At 42.5% G+C, this 23,769-nt stretch overlaps 1 protein-coding gene across 5 annotated transcripts in view; it reads right to left on the reverse strand.

Annotated features, from left to right (window-relative positions):
* Positions 1–23,769, reverse strand: part of obscnb (obscurin, cytoskeletal calmodulin and titin-interacting RhoGEF b) — a 123,100-nt gene that overhangs the window by 79,831 nt on the left and 19,500 nt on the right. For all 5 annotated transcript variants that reach the window (XM_060921011.1, XM_060921008.1, XM_060921010.1 and 2 more), the window contains exons 12-35: positions 23,238–23,525; positions 22,054–22,329; positions 19,765–20,040; positions 19,205–19,480; positions 17,337–17,612; positions 16,766–17,041; positions 16,195–16,470; positions 15,831–16,106; positions 15,446–15,712; positions 14,941–15,210; positions 13,538–13,804; positions 10,273–10,539; positions 10,070–10,182; positions 9,830–9,983; positions 9,495–9,656; positions 6,865–6,969; positions 6,450–6,716; positions 5,589–5,858; positions 3,556–3,822; positions 3,004–3,270; positions 2,343–2,609; positions 1,870–2,139; positions 454–723; positions 108–374 (exon numbers count right to left, since the gene is read on the reverse strand). In XM_060921011.1, the coding sequence (XP_060776994.1) occupies positions 108–374; positions 454–723; positions 1,870–2,139; positions 2,343–2,609; positions 3,004–3,270; positions 3,556–3,822; positions 5,589–5,858; positions 6,450–6,716; positions 6,865–6,969; positions 9,495–9,656; positions 9,830–9,983; positions 10,070–10,182; positions 10,273–10,539; positions 13,538–13,804; positions 14,941–15,210; positions 15,446–15,712; positions 15,831–16,106; positions 16,195–16,470; positions 16,766–17,041; positions 17,337–17,612; positions 19,205–19,480; positions 19,765–20,040; positions 22,054–22,329; positions 23,238–23,525 (5,970 nt within the window). The remainder of the gene's footprint in view (positions 1–107; positions 375–453; positions 724–1,869; positions 2,140–2,342; positions 2,610–3,003; positions 3,271–3,555; positions 3,823–5,588; positions 5,859–6,449; positions 6,717–6,864; positions 6,970–9,494; positions 9,657–9,829; positions 9,984–10,069; positions 10,183–10,272; positions 10,540–13,537; positions 13,805–14,940; positions 15,211–15,445; positions 15,713–15,830; positions 16,107–16,194; positions 16,471–16,765; positions 17,042–17,336; positions 17,613–19,204; positions 19,481–19,764; positions 20,041–22,053; positions 22,330–23,237; positions 23,526–23,769) is intronic.

Here is a 23,769-nt window from a genome sequence, read left to right on the forward strand (position 1 = left end):
CCCAGGTATCTCAAGCAGACTTTGAGCCTGTACTTGTTACTGATGGCATTTACAAAACATCACATGCCACACGTTGGCGTCCAGTCCTCTACAATTCAGACTCTTACCTTGAACAGTCAGCTTGGCGGTGCTCTTGGCGGTGTCTACACTGCACGAGTACGTATCGCTGTCAGCCTCTTCCAAATCTTTCACTGTGAGAATGAGAACTTTTTCCTTCTGAGCCATCTGATACTTTCTTCCTGCCTTGATCTCCTTCACACCTTTCAGCCAAGTGACTTTGGAAGCTGGGTGGGCAGTTTCGCATTCAAAACTGATGGCACCTTTTTCATCTGCTGTGATATCTTTGAGCTCACGGATGAACTTGTTCACATGTTCTGAAAAGCATAATACGGATTAAGCTCTGAAATCTGCTATTTTAAATGTATTAAGATATTAAGATGATCAAAGAAGCACCTTTAATTTCCAGTCGAGCTTTCGAGGTTGGTCCACCAGTCACCTCACAGCTGTATTCTCCAGAATCCTGAGCACTAACACTGTGAACAATCAGCTTCACAACCTTATTTTCCTGAATAACTTCATACTTGAGGCTCTTCTGAATCGACTTTCCATTCTTGCACCAAACAACATCCAAGCCAGCCTGAGAGAGCTCACCGAGGAATAAAGCATCTTCTCCAGGAGCAATGCTCACACCCTGGAGCTCTTTTGAGAAGGTAGGAACTTCACCTGAGGCAAAGAAAAAGCAGTCACATGAAGCTATTTCATGACATTGGTTGCAAATACCAAAACGGCAGACCTTTTACTTGATTGAGTGAGAAAAGACTTGTTGGTTTTTTTGGTTGTTACAGTAGGAGTACATCTCGGGCCAAACAATTATTGCGCAATGATTTAACCTTGGAAGACGCCAAAACGTTGTTGTTAAACTTATGGCAAGTATATCCACTGCTGAGGAACTTGTGGACCTCACATCTTATCAGACTTTTATTGCTGGTCATTGGTGCAAAACTTGAACCCCTAGCATTTCTGCAGGAGTTCAACTCTGTCCTGCCTCACACCTACCTCAAAACGTTGCAACCCAAAGCACAATGTATGCTCGGGTCACGTCCTGCAATTGATAAAACTCATTCAATTGTGTTCTGGAAGCAGATCGAGACCACCTCACTCGTACCCCTTTTCCACCAAGGCTGTTCCAGGGCCTGTTCGGAGCCAGTGCCTAATCTCGAACCAGTTTGTGTTTCGACAGGCAAAGAACTGGCTCTCGTAGAGAAAAACTGGTTCCCGACCAGCACCAACCCTTTGCTGGTCTGGAACCAAGAATTGCTTAGGTCAGGGACTGGATTATTGTGACCAACAAGAGCAGCTCAAGCTTTGTGACCACCATTTAAAAACAGAACTTGGTTAGTGTCGAGTCTGACTCATCCAAAGAATAATACGACAGAAAAAATATATATATAGTCCACCATTGTTTTTGTACTTGGCACTAGCATTGCAGGGTATGAGCAGGAGCAATACTAGCAGGGTGGGCGAGCAGCAGGGCTCATGGCTGGGAAAACGGAGAGGGGTAACGACGTGGCTCTCTCGCATGTGGAAAACCAAACCGGTTCTTAAAGGGTTCGTAAGCTGAACCAGTTCCGAACTCGAATTTGCCCAGAACCAGCACCTGGTTTGCACTGATGGAAAGATGTACTCAAATCAGTTTTTTTGGTTCACACCTCAGTGTCATTGCGATTGTGTTCTCACCTCGCTAAAGAATCGCACACCATGGCAAACATACCACGGTTCCATTCAAACGGACTGAACACTACTACGTGAAAGTCCTCAAAGCTGTCATTGGCGTTTCAGTTGGTTGCGTAGCTTGGGCAAACGTCTCACCTTCCACAGACAACGTTGCTCTAGAGCTCAAGTCCTTTAGAGTGAAAACGACCTCCCCCGAGTCTGACCCAGTCACTCCTCTGATGCCAAGTGTGTGTTTCCGTCCTTTGCTGCTAATCTGGAAACGCCCACTGCTCGTCACAGGTTGGCCTTTGAGGCTCCATGAGCACGCATCTGAGCTTTCGCGAGAGAGGATACACTCAAACACACACGTCTCACCCGCTTTCGCCTCCACAGACTTCAAGCGTTTTGTGATGCCAATGCTGATCTCTGTAAGATGTGGGAAAAAAAATGCATTAATAAAGGAGAACAATTTAAAATGGTCCTGTATCGACACCATCCTGTTTTTGATCCTTTTCTTACAAGACCACAACACTGTTTTATCCCATAAATAACGTATCACAAAAGAGCATGCGCGCCATGATAAACAGATAAAGAAGTATCTGTCTAATGTTTGTTTTCCGTCATCTTACCTCGAATGGTGACCTTTGATTTTGTAAGATCCGTCCCAAGATCACAGCTGTACTCTCCTGCATCCGTCTGCGTGATGTCCCGGATCCTCAGACGCAGGACGGTGCCGTCATGTAACAGCTCACGCTTGCTGTCTGCAGAAAGGATGGTACCATCTTTCCGCCAAACAGGGGACACCGTGGGTTTTGAGGCTTCACATTTCAGAGTCACAGTGCCCTTTTCTTCTCCAATCACGTCGTCTAACAACTTGAGGAAGACGGCTTTCTTTTCTGCAGTTCAACAAATCAAAATGAAGCGTTCAGAATTTCTCCACTGCCCCAAGTCTTGCAAGAGTGCCTTGCACAATTCACAATTCATTCACCCATCATGCTTTCAACCTTGACCAGTTTCTGCTGATGAAAAGCATCCCAAGAGTATGATACTACCACCACCATGCTTTATACTCAAGATATTTTATCAGAATTTTATGTAATGGTCAGAAAGTTAAATTTTGGTCTCATAAGAACATAGCACATGTTTGCTGAACCTCCAACATGCCTTTTCTATTTTTTTTAAAAGTAATTCCACAAAGTATTGATTTTCCCCTGATACCATAATGTGAAAAAGTTCAAGAGGTTGAATACTTCTGCAAGGCACCATAAAACCATCGTCAAGCCAAGATACCTTTAACTTTCAGGCAGACCGTCTGCTTCTCTTCTCTCATCTTGAAGGTGATCTTCCCACCATCTTGAGGTGCCAGGTTCTTGAGGGTGATGGTGTGCGTCTTATTCACATGTTGGATCACATTAACCTCGTTGCTGAACAGCGGCTTGTCGTCGAGGAACCACTCGGCTTCCTCATCAGCATAATTCACCTCGCAGGTAAACACAGCGTCAGCACCTTCATCAACCTCCACATCCGTCAATCGCTTGGTGATCTGAACTTTCCGCACTGTGGACCAACCAGTTCAAAGTTCAAAAGTGTTATGATGTTCTCTTTTCCAGTGAAAACAAAAATGTATTTCGGGCTTGCATGAGCAGCATTTTCCAAGTTTTGAATACTGGATGATTCTGCATGAGTTGTAGTCTCAAAACCATCCGGAAAAACAATACGTATTCTTAAAAACATACATTAACCATAGTTTACTCGCATAAAGCGTCAACCTTTTTTCATATTAAATTGACTATGATTGCAAAATAGATTTTTTTAAAAATATATACTGATATATAACTTCACCTTCAACAGTGAGAGTGGCTTTGGTCTCACAGGTCCCAGTCTGACAGCGATACTCGCCAGCGTCGTCTGGACTCAGTGTCTGGATGACCAGCTGCACTTCAGTGCCACTCTGTTTCATCATGTACTTGCTGGATGCCTCCAGAGCAGTTTGACCCTTAAACCAAGACACTTCTTTCGGAACAGCTGATAACCTGCACGACAGCTTGGCTGATGCCTTTTCTTGGCAGGTCATATTTTTGAGGGGCTCGACTACCTCGATGGGACGCTCTGTGGAGGAAAGTAGAGATTCATCTTTCAGTGATCGGGGCAAAATATTAAATGCATTTGGGACATTCCACCGAATGGGTGCCATTTGCTTGTCGTACCACTCCCAAATTAAACTTAATTTATCATCTTTTCAACACTGATTATAACAACACACATATTTAACTATTCAAAATGTGTACTGGTCAACCTCAGGCTACGTTACAAGGTTTGGAAGTCAAAGATGGCTGCATTTTTTTCAGTCCTGTTACCAAAACTCTGAAAGTAACAGGACTGAGTTTTTAGCCTAGGATTAGCTAATACATGGAATTAAGCCACATGGCATCATCGCTAATAGCATGACCACACTTAGCACATTCTAGTGATTTACCAAAAATCTGTATTTTTAAAATAAACAAATATCTAAGAAATAATTTAAGTAACAGGACAGTATGTTGACATTGACCTTATCAGTCAAAGTAAAAAAATCATCAAATATACAGAAAAGTAAATGAGAGAACTAACTTTTGGTCTTCCCATGGCCTTCAGAAGACACAACTGATGTAACTTCCTGTTGAGCATGTGATTTATGGAATGTTCCAAATTTGTCAGATGGGGTAATATGTTTGGGTAACAGGACTGAGTGAAAACCCAGGGACACGACTAAAATGTGTATTTTAACCAAGATATTGTGGATTTCTTATGAAAAAAAATATATTTAAACCATGGATAGGATATGGAGTCACACAACAGTGCAAAAGAAATACTGTTTCTGAAGGATTTTAATCATAATATTTCATAGTTAAGTATAAAGTTAGAGTGCGGGGACAGGTAACACATGCTATTTTTCAGTGTTTTAGGTAGTTTTTATTAATCCTTACAATTATATATCTTAAATTTGAAATCAGATCAATGTGCAGGACATTCTGCGTAATAAGGAAATGTATTTTAAAGTACATTTTTATGTGCATTTATACATATAATTTTCTAGGGACGGAAATGGCACCGATTTGGTGGAATGGCTCATTTATCCAAGTCAAAATCCTTCCTGTGCCAGAACCTGGTCTTCCCAGGGAGTCTCCTGTCCCAATACCAACCAGGCCCTTAAGGCGCATGGGTGCGGTGCCGATCTCCGCTTCTATAGCCCTCTGCCTCTCGCCTATTATACAGCTAAGGTTACAGTGTGTGTGTGTGTGTGTGTGTGTGGGGGGGGGGGGGGGGTGTCCTCTGGTAACCGCAAGAGTTTGACTCCCTTCTTACTTCTATTGAAGCATGCCTTGCCAGATGGCACCAAGTACCATTTTTATGATGGTCTTTGGTATGACCTGACCGCGAGTAGAACCTGCGATCTCCCGGTCAATAGGCAGACACGCTAACCACTTGACTAACCCATTTATACCACAACTGAATTATCCACTCTATGTGGTCAGCTGGTGTTGATTAATTTCTGTAACAGCATCTCGGACAATAGGACAACTCAAAATCACAGGTAATGTGCTTGTTCGATTGTAACAACATACTCAGGAACTTGTATCATAGGTACGCAACATAATCCAAGACCAATAATAAGGACGCTGTTCAATCAATCAATCAATCAATCAAAAAGTGGAATTGTTGATAAATTGCTGTGATCTAAGAGGAATAATAAAGCACTTCAGGACGTGCGGTTCAGTTCAGGTCACCTTACCGAAGTGCTTTATTCCTTCCGTAATAAATGTGACTTTTGCTGCAAGTCACATTCACTCATTACAAGGGTACTTTGTTGTCTGAGTTGCTATCATCAGCCGAACCTTTGACCGTGAGCCGAGCCGTCGATTTGCTTTTTCCAGCTGTGAACTGAACGGTTCCTGACATGGAAGCCTTGGTCTTCTTTAACGTAAGGCGATGCATTGTGCCTTCCTTCTCGATCTCGACGTCGCTGCTCTCGCTCAGACTTTCTCCGTTCAGGGTCCACTTCACCGGCTTGACCGTCTCCATGCTGATTTCCACCTCAAAGTGAGCTGCGAACGGTTCAGTCACCTCCACTGCGCTAAGCTCCTTGACGATGCTGATGGCCTGCTCTGGAAATCATCAGGACATTACATCATGAATTTATTTACGGACAAACGTGCCAGTACTGTTTCACACACTTAAGATATGGAAAATAGATTATTAAATATACATCATAATGATAACCTCTAGCTTGGAAATACTCAGTTCTGTAGACGCAAAGAAAAGAAGAAAATATTCGCAAGCAAAGAGGGATATTTAAAAAAAAAAAAACACTAAAACCCAAGCACATGTTGGGAAATTTAAAAAAAAAAAAAAAAATTAAGATGTACACCAGAAAGAGAAAACAGAGCAAAAGTCTGGAACTCAAAACATTTTTCACAAAACTACAATGGATCGTTGTTTCATAAATACAAACTGGTTATCATTGAAAATTGCTGTGGTATTCTTTTTTTTTTTTGACTAAAGTGTCTTTTTTTTTCAAATCTCTTTTTGTAGTTACAGACTTGTCTCGTTGTTTTCTCACTCTTGCTTGGCATACATGTGAAATTATTTCAAGAGACACAAGAGTGATAAAATCCTTTGAGTTTTTCCATCATGTTCATGCAATTTTACGCCGAGTTCAGCTCTTGCATATTATAACCATTTTTCCTCAGAATTACCCTCCACGAGGAGCCTGCATGACGTCTTTTCATCGACAGCGTCGCACGTGTACGTGGCTTCATCCCCGGAGTCCACGTCATTGATGGTTAGCTTGCGATACACGCCCTCGCTGGAGATCTCGTGCTTCTTACTGGCTTTGAGCTCGTCCTTGTTCTTGTACCATGTGACCGTGGCACTGACTCGAGACACTTGACACTCTAAAAGTCCCCGGTGTTTGTACATGGCAATTTTGTCTCGGAGTTTCTTCACGAATCTCACAGGCAACTCTGTAATCATGTTAAAGCTCTTAGGATATCTCCAGCGCCAAAAGACTTTCAAAAAGAGATTGTTGAACTCAACAGAACGATGACACGTATACAACAAAATACTGCAACAGTCAACAGACACCATGTTTGCTTTCATTCAACCACCAACCTTTCACTGCGAGCTTCGCGACTGACGAGGCCTTTTCAGCCACGAATTTGATTTCACCAGCATCTTCAGGTTTCGCAGATTTGAAGAGGAGAATATATGTTCTGCCTTTAAAAAGGGGAAACAAGCACGAATGTTAATCACTCTGAATTTTATTTTGCTCCAACAACAGCACGTCCTGAAACGTTTCAATCCAACAAATATATTTTAAGAATGAATTAAGTAACGATACATTTTTATCCATTTATAGTTACTATATTGGGCAGATCGGACGCTCGCTGGCTGTGCTGTGAAAATTGTCCATGCAGACGCTCATCTAAGTTTCCAAACCAGTCATTGCTTAACTCTTGAATATTTTCTAAATCATTAAAAAGCTGATAATCTCTACTTCGCAAAGAAATTTATCTCATTAAGATCCGTTCAGTACTTTGGGAGGAACGGCAGGTTGAAGTCGGTCCAACAGAGTAAAAACCGTGCTCACGTGACGTCGGCAAACTACCAGTGCTTTTCTTCTCGTGTCACGAGAAAGCGGTCAGGCGCTCTCTCTCTCTCTTCTGATTGGTTTCCACTGGATTACTCATCAATATCAACCAGATAACTTTTATTTATAGGAATGTTCTCTCGCTCTCTCAGTTTCTGATGAAGGATTCAGCAAAATTTTCCGTCTGCTCGTTTTGATGTTCTGATTCATGGGAGACTTTGATGTGGGTTTTCATAGCTTTACCTACTTATTTTTTCTCCAAACAAAACTGATTCATGTAAATACATAACTACTTTGGAATATAACTGGAGTTGTTTTGATGAAAAATATTGAGATCTTAGTGGTCGGAATGATATTTTTAAAAAACCGTAAGTCAGAAACGTGAGTGCCAATTTCAGTTCAGTGAATGTGAATTTTTTATTGGATGAAGCGCATGCAGATTTTTCGAGGATCACCTTGAAAGCTGTGAATATTAATCGAAATAATCATTTATATTCTTTCATATAAACACTAGTAGGCCCTACTTTTGAGAAATACAAAGCCCTACAGAGCACAAAGAGGGGGTTAGAAATAATCTGTTATTACTTTTTTAGAGTGTACAGATTTAACCTAATTAGCATAATTAATACTAATTAAACACAAATTTGTTTTTACTAATTTTTCAAACTTTGTATTCAGTATACAACCGTCTATGTGCTGCCAATTTCCATGTAAATATCTTGAAAAATAAAAAGTTATGAAGAAAAAACATTTGATCTCATTGGTTAACGAGGCCCGTTTTGGACCATGTGATCCTCATACAGAACATTACGGCCGTTTTCTAAAAATTAAGCCGTTTCTTCAATCTTTGATTTGTAATATCTGAAGAACGGATAAACATATTTTTATTCTTTAAAACGTACGTTGTTCTGTGTTCAATTCTGAATTCAGCAAGAGCAGTTTCAAGCAATTTGGACGAAATTTGAATTTTCACCCGATATGCCGAACTATAGAAACCATAGACATATAAACACATAATAATCATACGTCATCCTCGCCGCCATATTGGATGTGGCAAAGTGGATATTCTTCAACCGTCTCTGGTATAGCGTCTAGACAGTAGCCGAGAATAAAGATGCCTCATTCATGTGCTGCGTTTAACTGTACCAACAGGTTTACCGTCCAAACGAGATCACATGGGATTACCTTTCACAGGTGAGACTGGAAAAATACTTTTCATTGTATTTGGTCATTATAATGTCATTTTACGAACAGATTTTCCTGACTTTGTGGCTAATATGAAGTCTCGCGCATAATAGCCGCTCGGTGAAACCTGTCTCCAAACAACGAAGTATTTCCTTCGTAACTACGCTGATTGTTGTTAGTCGCTTAGCTAACTTTTCACATACTATGTAGGTTTCCCAAAAATAAAGACATGAAAAAACAGTGGGAGACAGCTGTGCGACGGGAAGGGTTTTCTGCTACTCCGTCATCCATGCTCTGCAGTGAACACTTCAGAACGGAGGATTTTGACAGAACAGGTCAGACAGTCAGGATCAGAGAGGGAGCTGTTCCTTCAGTCTTCAGTTTCCCAGCTCATCTCCACCGGGGAGGTGTATAATTATAAGCAGTGAGAATTAGATAATACAGTGCCACACTATGATGAACGTTTCTGAACGTATGATGAATGTTTTTAACCTTTCTGAATGTGAAGGAATCAGTGATGTATTTTGTTTTGGTATGACGTTAGAACCTGGCCAAACTCAGTTTGGCGGTCATTCAGAATATTGACGGGTATTTCGCACACTATTTATAACCATCACATTAAAAGTTATACGTGTTGTTTTGATGCCTGTTTGTTTCCCAAATATATACAGGTACGTGTGTGTGTGTTAATGGGTGAATAAAAGGCATCGAGTTAAATATTATTGTAGAAAGGGGCTTTATGAAGTTCAGTCCATTTACTTGCATTGGTTTACGGGGAAGATTTGCCACATCCAATATGGCGGACACTCTGACGTATCCCAGCAACGGGCCACCAGCTCAAAGCGGCGTCTATGTTTATACGTCTATGATAGAAACGGTCAGTGCATTAATATACGACTGCCGTTCTTGAAAGTTAATCAACAATTTCAAACTAATCAGAATCGTTGTTCACGGAAACCCAACTCACCTTCTTGTCTCATCTTGATGTTGTCTCCGGCTTTGAGTTTGACGTCACTTTTAAACCACTGACCTTCCACTTCATCATGCGACACCTCACAGATAAACGCTGCACTCTCTTTCTCCGTCACTTCCAAATCCTTCAGCTGCTTAATAATCTTAATATCACGGGCTGCAGAAGAGCCAAAAACAACAGCAAAGGTTGATGCCGAAGGTCAAAGCTTCTGCTTCGAGAAACTGATTCGTCGAGACCAAAAAAAAAAAAAAACCCACTACCACGGAACTCTCACACGTCACAAGAGAGATGTTAAATAATAAATAAAAGAAGTAGTTCCTCCTCTCTACCATGAACGGTGAGCTTGGCTGATGTGTTGTCATCCGTCGTTTTGCACATGTACAAGCCTTGGTCCTCATAAGTACACTTCGGGATGAGGAGGCTGCGCTTCCGACCTTGGGAATGAATCATGTATCTCTTTCCTGGTTTCAGGTCATCATCATTCTGAGGAAAAATTGACATCATTTTGGCCATTTCAATTTTGTATTTTGAAGAACTGCTTGCAAAAAAAGAAGGAAACATCTGTATACCTTAAACCACGTTACGTCAGCATTCACTCGGGACACTTCACACTCAAAAGTGGCTTTTTCCTTTTCCGAAGTCGTCACGTCTTCCAATGGTCTGAGGATCTTTGCAGGAGGTTCTGCAAAATATCAAATACATCTAAAAAAAATAAAACCTCTTTTATTCAGAACTTTTAATTGGAAATTTAACCGAAGGAGAACAGACGTACCCGTGATTATGAGTTTTGCCGACGTGTGGATATCTTCTGCCTGGAAAGAGATCATCCCGCTGTCTTCCATCTTCAGCTGAGACATGGTCAAGGAATGTTTATTTCCGAGAGCTGTCATCAGGATTTTGGGACTTGCTCTCAGTTTTTGGCCATCTTTGGTCCAGAAGGCGTCCACAGCAGGCTGGCTGAGTTCCACCTCCATCGTTACCGTCTCCTGTTCATGGACTTTCATCTGTTTCAAGCCTTTAACAATCTCTGTCTTCTTCACTAAAGGGCAACAATCATTACATCATTACATCAGTACATCATTAGTAGTTCCTGGTATATCTTTTCAGATTGGAGTGTAACACAGTGACATGAGATTTGTATCTGTTTAGTGTTCCAAACATCCATATCTAGATTTAAATCTCAAGTGGATGTGGCCCAAACCTAAACCATGTCTTGTGTGCACTGTGGTTCTAACAATTCCTTAATCTCAGGAACATCATTCCAGTTCCCACCTGCTCTCTTTGTACGCGAATTTGAACCAGTGTTTTAGTCGAGTCACTCAACCTCGAGTCCGAGTCCATTCTCGAGTCCCCAGTGTTCAAATCCGAATCATGAAAGAAAATTTTGAGTCGAGTCCGAGAACAAGACTCCAACGGCACCATTTGACGGTGGCTGTTGCTACCTTTATGTGAAAGTGTCTCTGCTATTGTGTTGGACTAACGTTACAGCTCGACTGCCCCATTTTAGTTAATAAGCTACAGATAAAAAGCTTGTTCATCGCTCAGTAAGCCCCACCCACTATCAACAGGCCAAACAACATGAGAGAGGGGTTAACACTAGCTAGTTCATCGCTCAGCAAGCAAGCCCCGCCCACTATCAACAGAGCAATGAACATAGCGTGTCCCTTCCTTCTCTGGGTGGGGTCTTGCCAAATGACGATTGAAGTTCGAGGTCATCCCCGTCATCTCCTCATTAGTTCTTCTACATATCAGGGATCCCAGACGTCCGCTATTTAGCGGAATTCCGCTATTTTTCTAGCCAAAGTGTTTGTTTTTTTTAAATCTCTTGTATATCCGTTAAAAATACGTTTAAGTAAAATGACCAGCAGAATACGTTCTGATTTGGTTTGCTTGTTTAGCGATGTTTTCGTCGGCTTCGTTTGTTCTCGTTGACATTCGGGAACACTCTGAAGTTAAATTGATGTAAATGCCGCGAGACTGTACGCGATAGAACAAGAAAACAATATGGCTGCGCCCATTTGCTAGAAAACGTATTTTAACTCCGTTCGTGCTTTTGTTTCTAATGCGTTTGTGGCAGCGGGGGTGTGGTCAAGCATCGGTCTGTGACAGGAGGGCGGAGTCAGGGAAGGTAAGTGGCAGAATCACTACACCTGCTGTTAATTAATGTGTTTGTGTGTCTTCCCAGTGACCGCGCCCTATTTAAGGAGAGAGCGCGAGAGCAGAGGGAGCTCTCTCCACAACTAGACGACTGATGTGTGTGCGAGAGTGTAGATATACGCTGAAAAGCTGAATAAAAGCGAGTTTTGTGAACTCAGTTCTGTCCTGCCGTCCTTCTGTGCTCGATTCCGGATTTCAGTACCACTGTGACAGTTTGTGTAGGTGGGTGGAGCACAGAAGGACGGCAGGACAGAACTGAGATCACAAAACTCGCTTTTATTCAGCTTTTCAGCTTATATCTACACTCTCGCACACACATCAGTCGTCTAGTTGTGGAGAGAGCTCCCTCTGCTCTCGCTCCCTCTCCTTAAATAGGGCGCGGTCACTGGGAAGACACACAAACACATTAATTAACGACAGGTGTAGTGATTCTGCCACTTACCTTCCCTGACTCCGCCCTCCTGTCACAGACCGATGCTTGACCACGCCCCCGCTGCCACAGCGCTGAACTTAATTCAGAGCACTGCAGGAACATCAGAAAAAGCAGAAGGAAAGATCAGAAACAAAAGCAGAGAAAACTGGAGGAAAGATCACAGAAAAGAGCATTAAATTCCTCTGTAGTGAAACCTTTCAAAAAGAGAGGTTTAAATCAAATATCTCCAGTATTTGCTGTACATATGTATATATCTAATATTACTGAATCATTGATTTCTGCTCATATTTATGATTTTTGAAAAATGAATGTGGCTTATATTAGACTCGTATTGACTAACTCGAAACAAAAAATAAACAAATGAGATGAACTATGGATGCTATTGTTATAACAAAATCAGTGGAATATTTAGGCAAGTATATTCTTCAAAGCTACATTTTCGTAATTTTTTTTTTGCCACTTATGTCATTGATTACAAAATATGGCACCAAATAGATACACATTGTTAAATTCTGTTGCTTTTCTATGTTAAAGCTATGTAAAAAATGTGTTCTGTAGCATCTTTAAATGTTAAAATCTCAACAGCTTCAGGGGGCTTCGCCCTCTGTACACCCCCGCAAGGGGCTTGCAGCCTCCTTGACCCCTGCTGATAGTTTCTTACATTCCTCTATTTTTTTCAATTACTGCTGGGATCCCTGACATATGGAACACATAGCAGTGCATTTTTTCCCACTGCACAAGAAGTCTGTATAAGCAAAGCAGACAATCCTAGGGGCGTCTCTCCAGGCATTTTAGCACCATTAACATTAGTTTGTTCCTGAACATGATGTATGAACAGGTGCATTCTCTTGCACGGAATTAGTATAAAGTTAATGTAGATGGAAATATCTTACGTGAAATTATGGCATGTTACAAAAAAATAAAGAAAAAATCCGAGTCCTCGTCTCCAATTTACGAGTCCGAACACAGTTAATGCATGAGTCTGAGTCTCAGTCATCAGTGCTCAAGCCCAAGTCAAGTCACAAGTCTTTAAAATTAGTGCACGAGTCGGACTTGAGTCCAAGTCCCGGACTAGAGTACTACAAGCCTGATTTGAACCACCATGACCCTGACCAGGCTGTTCCTAAGGATTAAAGAAAGAACAATGGAAACTCCTTGTGCAGCACTAAAACATGGTCTTTGTTCGTCCCCCAAGCTCACACATGCAAGTAAAACCCAAGTCCCAGTGCACACCTCGAGGGACAACAAGATGCCCTGTGAACCTTTTCTGCAAGATTTCTTTTTAAACATATAAAAATAAACACACACGGTGTGTCCCTGATTTGCATCTGTATTTGTATGTGGTTTGAAAACATCTCTGTTGATTCTGAATCGTCACATTCCATTCCATCCATATTCTGAAAAGACAAAATGGGTTTATATAACAGGAAACCAGAAGGTGGCTTACTTTCTACAGTCAGTTTGGCCTGAGTCTTGTCATCCAGAGTCTCGCAAGAGTAAAGGCCTCGGTCAGCACAGGTTACGTTCTGAAAGACCAGAGTCTGTTTCACTCCATCAACTTGAACCTTCAGATTCCCTTCAGGCTGCAGCACAATGCCGTTCTTCATCCACTTGACCTCGGTGGACGGCCGACTCAATTCCACTTCGAGCTGCACGCTGTCCTGCTCTTGGACCGTTTTGTTCTCAAGCTTCTTAATAAGCATAACGGGGAGCTCTGCAAAAATAGCCAAAGGAAAACCCAAAGTACTATCGGACCACCACATCACCGCCATCAGTGTCCAGGTGAAGTCATGACTGTGGTGCCATTTAGCACTTGTTTTTCAATACTGAATTTGGAAAAACATGCATGTATCGCAAGGTTGCTTTTGCTGTTAAATGAGCAACACAAGGTTGAGTTTCTAGCGTAAAGTCAGAAGGAAAAAAAACAAAAAAAACAAAAAAAACACAACTGTGGTGAACAAACATCCCTGAGGCTAGCCTAGTAAACTAGACCCACCCGCCTAGCGGCCAAAAATATTTTTGCCTATGAGTGGGTCTAGCCTCGGACCATATCAACAACACACCCCGGGCATCAAATCGTGCCCGCCAATCACAACACAAGGTTTTTGTTTGGATTCTTTGGGCGGGCTTTTGCAGGAGTGACGACAAGGCTGCACGACGCTGGAGAAAGCACAACAGGAAAGATGGCTACGGTTATTGAACAGCGCTCGTTTGACTCCGCTTTGGAATCAGTTTTAGAAGAATTAGACTTGGAGTTTTCGTTGAAACATGAGCAGGAAGAGGCTCTCCGCTCATTCCTTTTCAAGAAGGACGTATTCGCTGTTTTGCCGACCGGCTATGGCAAAAGTCTGATCTACCAGCTGGCTCCCCCACTGCTTTCTGTCACTCTGACTACGTCACAGTCACTGTTGCGCTGATTGGTCAGAGCGTTGGCCTATACGCACAGACAGTTTGAAAGACAACGGGTTGTTCCTACCCACACCCTTCGGAAATGTCTACGACCGAGACCAGACTAAATATTCACATTTAGTCTGGCTTGCCAGGCTACCCTGAGGCCATTCTGATGATTTAGTTAAATGGATTCAGACATTCATGCAAAAATAATATGTGTTTTCAAGATTATTTCAAGTTATAGTAGTCAAGTGCTGTAGATATTGTACTTGTTTTAATGTCTTAAATTATTTATCTGAAACAGGGACCTAGTTGGTTGCTGTGAAGGACATGTTACTGATGTTTAAGCTATACACACATTCGTAAATGTAATTTGATTGCTACACAAGGCACCCCAGTCACAGAACCATTCACCTGGTCTATATAGAAAGAAGCTGGCCAAATTTGGGCCCGTCTTACTTTGGACTTGCAGAGTGGCTTTACACACTTTCCCTTCAGCATCCACACTGATTTCTCCCACATCCTCTAGCGTGACGGCAGTGATCGTGAGAGAATGGCTGGTGCCTCCGTGAGCGATCTTGAATTTGGGCCCAGCGGTGACAGGGACGTTATTATACAGCCATCTCACGCCGACGTCCGCAGGAGTGACGGAACATTTAAAGATGGCGTCCTTGCCTTCGTTTGCCACAATGTTGTTCAATTTGGACACGAACTTCACAAAACGTGGAGCTACAACAGAACAAACAACATTGTCTCCACGGACATGTCTTGCAAATAGAAATATAGTCCAAGTCAAAACATCCAAGTAATTTGTTTATTATTATGCACAGATTATATAGCGTGTTCACCTGGCGACTCGTGTTCAAGAACTTCGAACGAGAGCATTAAAATCAACAAAGAATATTATTCACCTTCTGACCAGCCTGAATTGAGAATTCAGCAGGGCTATGGAGGCTTTGCTCACCTTTAGTGGTGATCTTCGCAGTGGTCTTGTCGTCTCTGCATTCGCAACTGTACTCTCCTTCATCTTCCTGGGCTACAGAAGACACAGTCAGTAGACGTTGCGTTCCGTCAGCACGGATGACGTATCTGCCTCCAGGCTTCATTTCTTTGCCATTGTGTCTCCAGAGGACATCCCCTGCAGCTCTGTTTAACTGGCAGGACAGAGTCATGGTGCTGCCCAGAACAACAGATACTGGCTCTAAGCCAACCACAAACTTGAGTGGAGACTCTGGGGGTGGGGTGGGGGGGAACAAACAAACAAGCAAAAAAAAAAAACCACACACAAACGTGAACTGAAAGAAATTAAATCCCATTCACATACATACAAATCTGCTGCATATTCTTACCTTTTATCTGAACCTGGAATTCCATCTTGTCCTCAGCTGTCCGACACGTATAAGTTCCGCTGTCCTTTGCTTCAGAAGACTTAACAATGAGGACATGAGACAAACCTTCTCTCTTCATTTCGTACTTACTACCCTCCTTCAGCTGTACGCCGTCCCTGAACCAACTCACGTTCGCGTGTTCTGTGGTCGCCACAGTGGTCAGGATAATGTTCTCGGTTTCTTGCACAGCTATAGTTTCCTTCATACTGGATTTCTTTTGGAATTTAGCAGAGACATCTATATCGAGAGACACAAGGGTTTTTGAGTAAAAAGGATGAGGTGCTTCCTATTCATTCAGAGTGCTGAAAACCAACAACAAATGTACCTGCCACCTGAATCTTAAAGACCAGCTTCTCATTTCCGACTTCACAGGTGTACTCTCCTGCGTCCTTCTTCTCCACACAGTCCAACACCAGTTGACGGATTTTGCCTTTCGCCTCCATGTGGACGGTCTTACTGGAGAGCAGCTGTTTGCCGTCTTTATACCATTTCACCTCAGTTTTGGAGTCAGACACTTCACAGCTCAGTGTGGCTTTCTGAGAGGCAGAAACTCTCACGTCCTTCTGATAGGTGTCCTTGTTGACGAAAACTGCTTGAGGTTCTAAAGGGACATATTACAATTGTAGAGACGCACCTTAACAAATCAACCCAACAAAAACAAAAATTCCTTCCACTTGCACATCTGCTCCATTCTTGCTACTTTTAAGGCATTGAAGGAGGACAGCAAAGGTCGCTGTTCTTTTACATCCAGTTCTAGGCTGCCCCGTATCAAATAGCTGACCGTGTTGTTCTCAATATTATGGGATGAGTCAAGCTTGCACCACACTCATCAGTTATCTTTTAACAATTTAATAAAAAAAAAATATATGAACTTTGGAATACTGCACTATCCATACCTGTCAGATGAACCTTGAAGGCCAGCTTCTCATTTCCGACTTCACAGGTGTACTCTCCTGCGTCCTTCTTCTCCACACAGCCCAACACCAGTTGACGGATTTTGCCTTTCGCCTCCATGTGGACGGTCTTACTGGAGAGCAGCTGTTTGCCGTCTTTATACCATTTCACCTCAGTTTTGGAGTCGGACACTTCACAGCTCAGCGTGGCTTTCTGAGAGACAGAAACTCTCACCTCCTTCTGATAGGTGTCCTTGTTGACGAAAGTGGGTTGAGGTTCTGAAGGGACATATTACAATTGTAGAGACGCACCTTGACAAATCAACCTAACAAAAACAAAAATTCATTCCACTTGCACATCTGCTCCATTCTTGCTACTTTTAAGGCATTGAAGGAGGACAGCAAAGGTCGCTGTTCTTTTACATCCAGTTCTAGGCTGCTCCGTATCAAATAGCTGACCGTGTTGTTCTCAATATTATGGGATGAGTCAAGCTTGCACCACACTCATCAGTTATCTTTTAACAATTTAATTAAAAAAAAATATATGAACTTTGGAATACTGCACTATCCATACCTGTCAGATGAACCTTGAAGGCCAGCTTCTCATTTCCGACTTCACAGGTGTACTCTCCTGCGTCCTTCTTCTCCACACAGTCCAACACCAGTTGACGGATTTTGCCTTTCGCCTCCATGTGGACGGTCTTACTGGAGAGCAGCTGTTTGCCGTCTTTATACCATTTCACCTCAGTTTTGGAGTCAGACACTTCACAGCTCAGCGTGGCTTTCTGAGAGGCAGAAACTCTCACGTCCTTCTGATAGGTGTCCTTGTTGATGAAAAGTGCTTGAGGTTCTGAAGAGAAAATTAACCAAGAGCCTAATGTACAGAGATGTAGGGAGATACCTTGACAAATAAACCAAATAGAAACACTGGACAAATCCCTCCTATTTGGACATCTGCTCCATTCCTCTCTGAAACAAGTCAAGTTGGCGGTGGGCAGATCCAAAATTCATGAGCTAGTCCACCAGGTAAATGGAAGCGCCAGTGTGTGCTTACCCAGTTCCAATCTTGGTTGCCCAGAATCCTAACTAACAAGGCTCCAAAGTGGTAGTTAACATAATTCACTCACCATATGTTAGGTGCATTAATACAGACAAAGGGAAATGAACAAGTACATGATTTCCCAATACCAAATTATTGAGCTGCTGTACCTCTTAAAGGAAAACATTCGTTGATTCAGGCTCACATTTTATAGCAACAAAGTGGTGTTCACATCACACCATCATGAAGTGGATTTCATTTCAACATGGCTACATACCAAATTAAAATGTTGGATTTGCTATTGGCAGCAGTTTTTTTTGTTGTTGTTGAAGAACCAGAACATGAAATCTGCTTGTCCTGGGTGCCTGGGCTATTGATTTAGCCATCTCCATTTTATTACATTAAATGGCATTTAGCAGATGCTCTTACCCAGAGCAATGTACAATGAGTGCAAAAAAAAGGGTCAAGTACACAAAGCGTTGAACTTTGACAAGAAAGTTCTAGTGCCAACTGAACAAGTGACAGCAAAACCGAGTGTAATATGCTGTTGAAATACCAATACTCAGCCAGCCAAGGAAACAAATCAACCATCTAAAGTCTAACTAAATAGAGACCTCAAAACAGCTAACCCCAGGCTAGACCATACACAGCCTGGATTGGTCTAGAGCAAAACATGGTTACACAGTGGGCAGGGAAGAAGTGGAGAGGTGCAGCCGAAATAGGCAAGTCTTCACTCTGCGCTTGAAGGTGGTCAGCGAGTTGGCAGTTCTTACCTCAATGGGAAGGACATTCCATCAGTGGGGAACCAGGACAGTCGGTAGTCTTGAGTGGGCTGGGCAAGAGCAAAGAGGAGGAGGGGCCAGGTGACCAGTAATAGCGGAGAGAAAGGATCTGGCTGGCTTGTCGGGGCGGATCAGACTCTGGAGGTATGCTGGCCCTAACCCCTTGAGAGCCTGGTAAGCTCACACTAATGTCTTAAATTTGATGCGAGCTGCGATAAGTAGCCAGTGCAGATCAGCAAGCAGAGGGCTGACATGGGAAGAACGAGGGACGTTGTAGACCAGGCGAGCTGCAGCGTCCTTGATGAGCTGCAGGGGTCTGATGGCGGAAGCTGGAAGGCCAGCATTTGATGAATGTTTTCAAGGATGAGAGCAGAGCTACATTTGAAGGTGTTGCTCATGTACCAGGTGTTCTTTCACATACAATTCCAGGCTTCCCTATTTTAAACAGTGCACGAGAAAGCTGCATATATTGCCAATGCAAATCCTTGTTGCGACAGTTGTTCTCAATGTTATAGCATGAGTACAGTTGAAATGTTCTCATCATCAATAACTGACTTGTCATCCAAAGAAAAGCATGCAAAAATTGAAACCTTTTACATGTTAAGATTTTATATATCATACCTGTCAAATGAACCTTAAAGACCAGCTTCTCATTTCCGACTTCACAGGTGTACTCGCCTGCATCCTTCTTCTCCACACTGTCCAACACCAGTTGACGGATTTTGCCCTTCGTCTCCATGTGAACAGTCTTACTGGAGAGCAGCTGTTTGCCGTCTTTATACCATTTCACCTCAGCTTTGGAGTCAGACACTTCACAGCTCAGCGTGGCTTTCTGAGAGGCAGAAACTTTCACGTCCTTCTGATAGGTGTCCTTGTTGACGAAAACTGCTTGAGGTTCTAAAGGGACATATCGTTACAATTATTGAGACACACCTTGACAAATGGACCCAACAAAAACTCCTTCCACTTGCACATCTCCATTCTTGCTGGCACTTAAGAAGGACAGCAAAGGTAGCCATTTTTTTTACAATCAGTTCTAGGCTGCCCCATATCAGATAGCTGGCCTTGCTGTTCTCTATATTAAGGGATGAGTCAAGCTGGGACACTCTCATCAGTTATCTTTGAACGATTTCATACCAAAAAAAAGTGATACAAACTTCGAAATATTGTACTCTCTGTACCTGTTACGTGAATCCTAAAGACCAGCTTCTCATTTCCTACTTCACAGGTGTACTCTCCTGCATCCCTCTTCTCCACGCAGTCCAACACCAGTTGACGGATTTTGCCTTTCGCTTCCATGTGGACGGTCTTACTGGAAATCAGCTGTTTGCCGTCTTTATACCATTTCACCTCAGTCTTGTAGTCGGACACTTCACAGCTCAGCATGGCTTTCTGAGAAGCAGAAACTTTCACCTCCTTCTGATAGGTGTCCTTGTTGATGAAAACTGCCTGAGGTTCTGAAGAGAAGGGTTTGCACATCATGAATGAACTGTTGCTTCATTGTTAAATATCTTTCACATGAAACATGACACAACTAAATGATTATTCCAAACAGAAAAAAAAACCCAGAATATTCACCGCAGCAATCGTCATCAGTTCATATCGATCTTGAGGTCAAGACCTTGTCCCTATGTCGGTGAGAGCTAATGTTCCAAGTAGGATCACCCTTTAAGAGATCTGAGGGCAGAGGTCAGAGAAAGAGTGATCCCCCTAAAGCCCCACAAGAAGGGTCCAAAAAGACCACATACCCTTTCTTGGATTTAGTTCCTGGGACCCACTTGTGGGAAATGCCACTTTGCTGGTAGGTAAAGAACCCAAGTTATTGGTTGAGATAGAAAGGTATGAACTGGACATTGTTGGCCTGACATACAAACACATTGTATGGGCTCCGGCTCCAAACTTCTCAATTGCAGTGGTCTCTCCAACACTGGAGATCTGCCAAGAGATGTGCTGCATCTCATTTACCTCAGAAATTGGAGCTGGGAATGATGTCACACCCGCGTTGACCGTGTTCCAGTCCAACAAGATGGAAAATCAACACCAGCAATTAGCATAATTCTCGCCAGGTAAGCCAGTGATGGCAATACCAGTTGATAATGCATTATGGGGTACTTTGCGCATATAAACACTAGCAATATGTCTCAAGGTAAAAGTTGGACAGTACTATGTGTCTGACTGATTTAATGAGACAAATAAGACAGAACTGCTAATAAACAGGATATTACTACAGCTTTCACACTGTTGATGCAGGGAGCAGCTATCTTGGATTTTAAAGCCAGGGTTGGTGAGGCTCCTCTGACTTCCAAGTCAGAAATCTGACTGCAGAGGCGTTCCATTTGACCTTTCCAAATGGGAACTCGGAAATCTTGACTTCACAGTACAAATGGAATGCATCACAGGGTTCACGCAGGTATCGAAATAGTCAACAGTCCCAGGTAGAGGGCCTTCTAGTTGGAGTTATTCCTGGTGGACAATAGGTCTGCTGATACAAGGTTTAAATTCTCAAGAAGAAAAACAAAAGTATTTATGCAGATGCACAAAAAAAAAAAAAGCACTTCAGCGTGTTCAGCCTTCTCGGAGAAGGTGGAGCTGGTGGTTATGAAGAGACCACCTACTGATTCTGTGGTGCTACTCAATGCTTATGTTGGGAACGATGGAGAGGATTTGAGGGGCACAATTGTGAGAACAGCTTCCCAGATCTGAACCTGACACCAAAGTGCTATTAGACTTTGGTGCAAGCCATGTATGTTCAATAACAAATGCTTTGTTTGAACACATGGTTACTTATGTGTACTTGATACCAGAGCACTTTACTCAAAGGTCAATGATCAATTTCATGATTGCATCATTCGAAAGCGTACGTTTTTGACATGTAGGTAAAGATATGGGCTGGTTTAACAGAGATACAGGCAAGCCAAAAGGGCTACAGTAAAAATCAGTTGCGGAATTGAAAGCTTGGGCATGGGAGGAGTTTGGAGAGGCCAGGGAAAATGATTTTTCAGTGGCCTCAAAGATGTTCTGGCAAACAGTTGAGAGCCTGAGGAAGGGGAGACGAGACCTTTTACAAGCAGACCAAGAGTGAGAGAACGTTGATCTCTCGAGAAACCTCCAGAGAACTGCCTTAACACAGCAGACATTCTCCTTTTTTCAGGAGGAAGTCTTGGGTGTTTGAGACCATCTCTTTGGCCAAGGTTATGATGGCAGTTCCTGAAACTGCAATAAGGATACCGTCTGGTTGGTGTCAGCTGTACCAGGCATGTCTCAGGTCCCCAGGCTTGGGAACCTCTGGGGATCCCTCAGGAAGAGCTGGAATCTGTGAATGGGGGTTGAAAGGTCTGGACTGACCTTCTCAGTCTATTGCCACTGCAACTTGCCCCACCAGTGAAAGCATCAGGAAAATTAAATATATAGGCCTGTACCTACGAATATAGCTGACTGCTCAAGTAGATGAATAAATACTATTTTCTTACCTGTCACATGAATCTTAAAGACCAGCTTCTCATTTCCAACTTCACAGACATACTCTCCTGTATCCTTCTTCTCCACACAGTCCAACACCAGTTGACGGATTTTTCCTTTCGTCTCCATGTGGACGGTTTTACTGGAGATCAGCCGCTTGCCTTCTTTATACCATTTCACCTCAGTTTTCAAGTCAGACACTTCACAGCTCAGTGTAGCTTTCTGAGAGGCAGAAACTTTCACGTCCTTCTGATAGGTGTCCTTGTTGACAAAAGTGGCTTGAGGTTCTAGATTCAGAAACAGATCAGGTCACTCTGATTGCACGCACTTGGGGAACACAATCGAAGGACAGGAAAGTTCCAGTGGTGTTAAACTGAAGACCGATAATCTCATACAGTGAACAAGTCGGAAAATAATTTTCAGGGCTTTTGAGAAAACTAAAAATTGCAGGAGTAATTTTTGAAGGTAACAAAAAAAAAAGTTATTTTTTTAGTTTATTATTATTTATTGCATTCATCAGGAACGCATATTGGCTCTCGGCAGGTATGGACATAGTTCACATCTCCTTCACTGCTGAAATTTGTTCAGAAACCAAAAAATGAGACTTATGAAATGCCATAAGAAAGTTTTTCCTGTGTGGTGTTTTTGTAGAAACAGCCAAACCAGCGTACGCATCAGGATTTGGACTAAAAAAATTGGACTAAAATTTAATTCTTGTGCTCACTGCCATGTACCTTTGTTAGCATTTATGACAAAGTCTTGGGGCATGTACTGTTGTACTCGTTGAAATATAGCCTGTGTGAGGTTTTAATTTTGGTCCTATTCGATACAAAATGTAATGCATATTGCGTAATACTGTGTAGACTTTGTCCAAAAATGTCAAATGTCTCCTCACAGAAATCAGCACCATATCAATGACAATGACTGCACGCATCTTCGTAATTTGTTTTGATGAAGGGTCCGCTATACATGTTCCTGTGCAAGTTCTGACAACCAAAATAACAATCTATCAGAACGCTTGCATGAATAGAAATCCGTGACTTGTCTTCCAGCCAGAACTAATGCAAGAGCTGCCGTTAGAGGAAATTAATCAATGTCTTCAGACCAAACAGCACTAGGAGCAGGGAATGTACTGAAGGGGAAACATGCTCGCTCGGACTAATGTTGAAGAAAGAAGGAAAAGTCATTTTCCTACCTGCCACCTGAACCTTAAAGGCCAGCTTCTCGTTTCCTATTTCACAGGTGTACTCTCCTGCGTCCTTCTTCTCCACACAGTCCAACACCAGTTGACGGATTTTGCCTTTCGTCTCCACGTGGACGGTCTTACTGGAGAGCAGCTGTTTGCCTTCTTTATACCATTTCACCTCAGCTTTGGAATCAGACACTTCACAGCTCAGCGTGGCTTTCTGAGAGGCAGAAACGTTCACCTCCTTCTGATATGTAGCCTTGTTCACAAAGGTTGCTTGAGCTTCTACTGGTGCAGCTGTTAAACAAAGCAGTTTTTCACTGTACATGTTAAAAAAAAATTGGCTCGAATAAGATTCCACAGACCTTGGGGGTCAAGTTCTAGATTTGGGAGGAAAAATGACAATAAAAAGGGTTGCTTTATCACCCAATGCTACAATCCTGCTTGCAAAAAAAAAAGCTGGGACGCTGTGTAAAACGTAAATAAAAACAGAATGCTCTGATTTTGTAAATCATGGAACTCTATATTTCACTGAAAATAG

This window comes from Neoarius graeffei, chromosome 5, assembly GCF_027579695.1.
Source record: "Neoarius graeffei isolate fNeoGra1 chromosome 5, fNeoGra1.pri, whole genome shotgun sequence".
NCBI classification, from domain to species: Eukaryota; Metazoa; Chordata; class Actinopteri; order Siluriformes; family Ariidae; genus Neoarius; species Neoarius graeffei.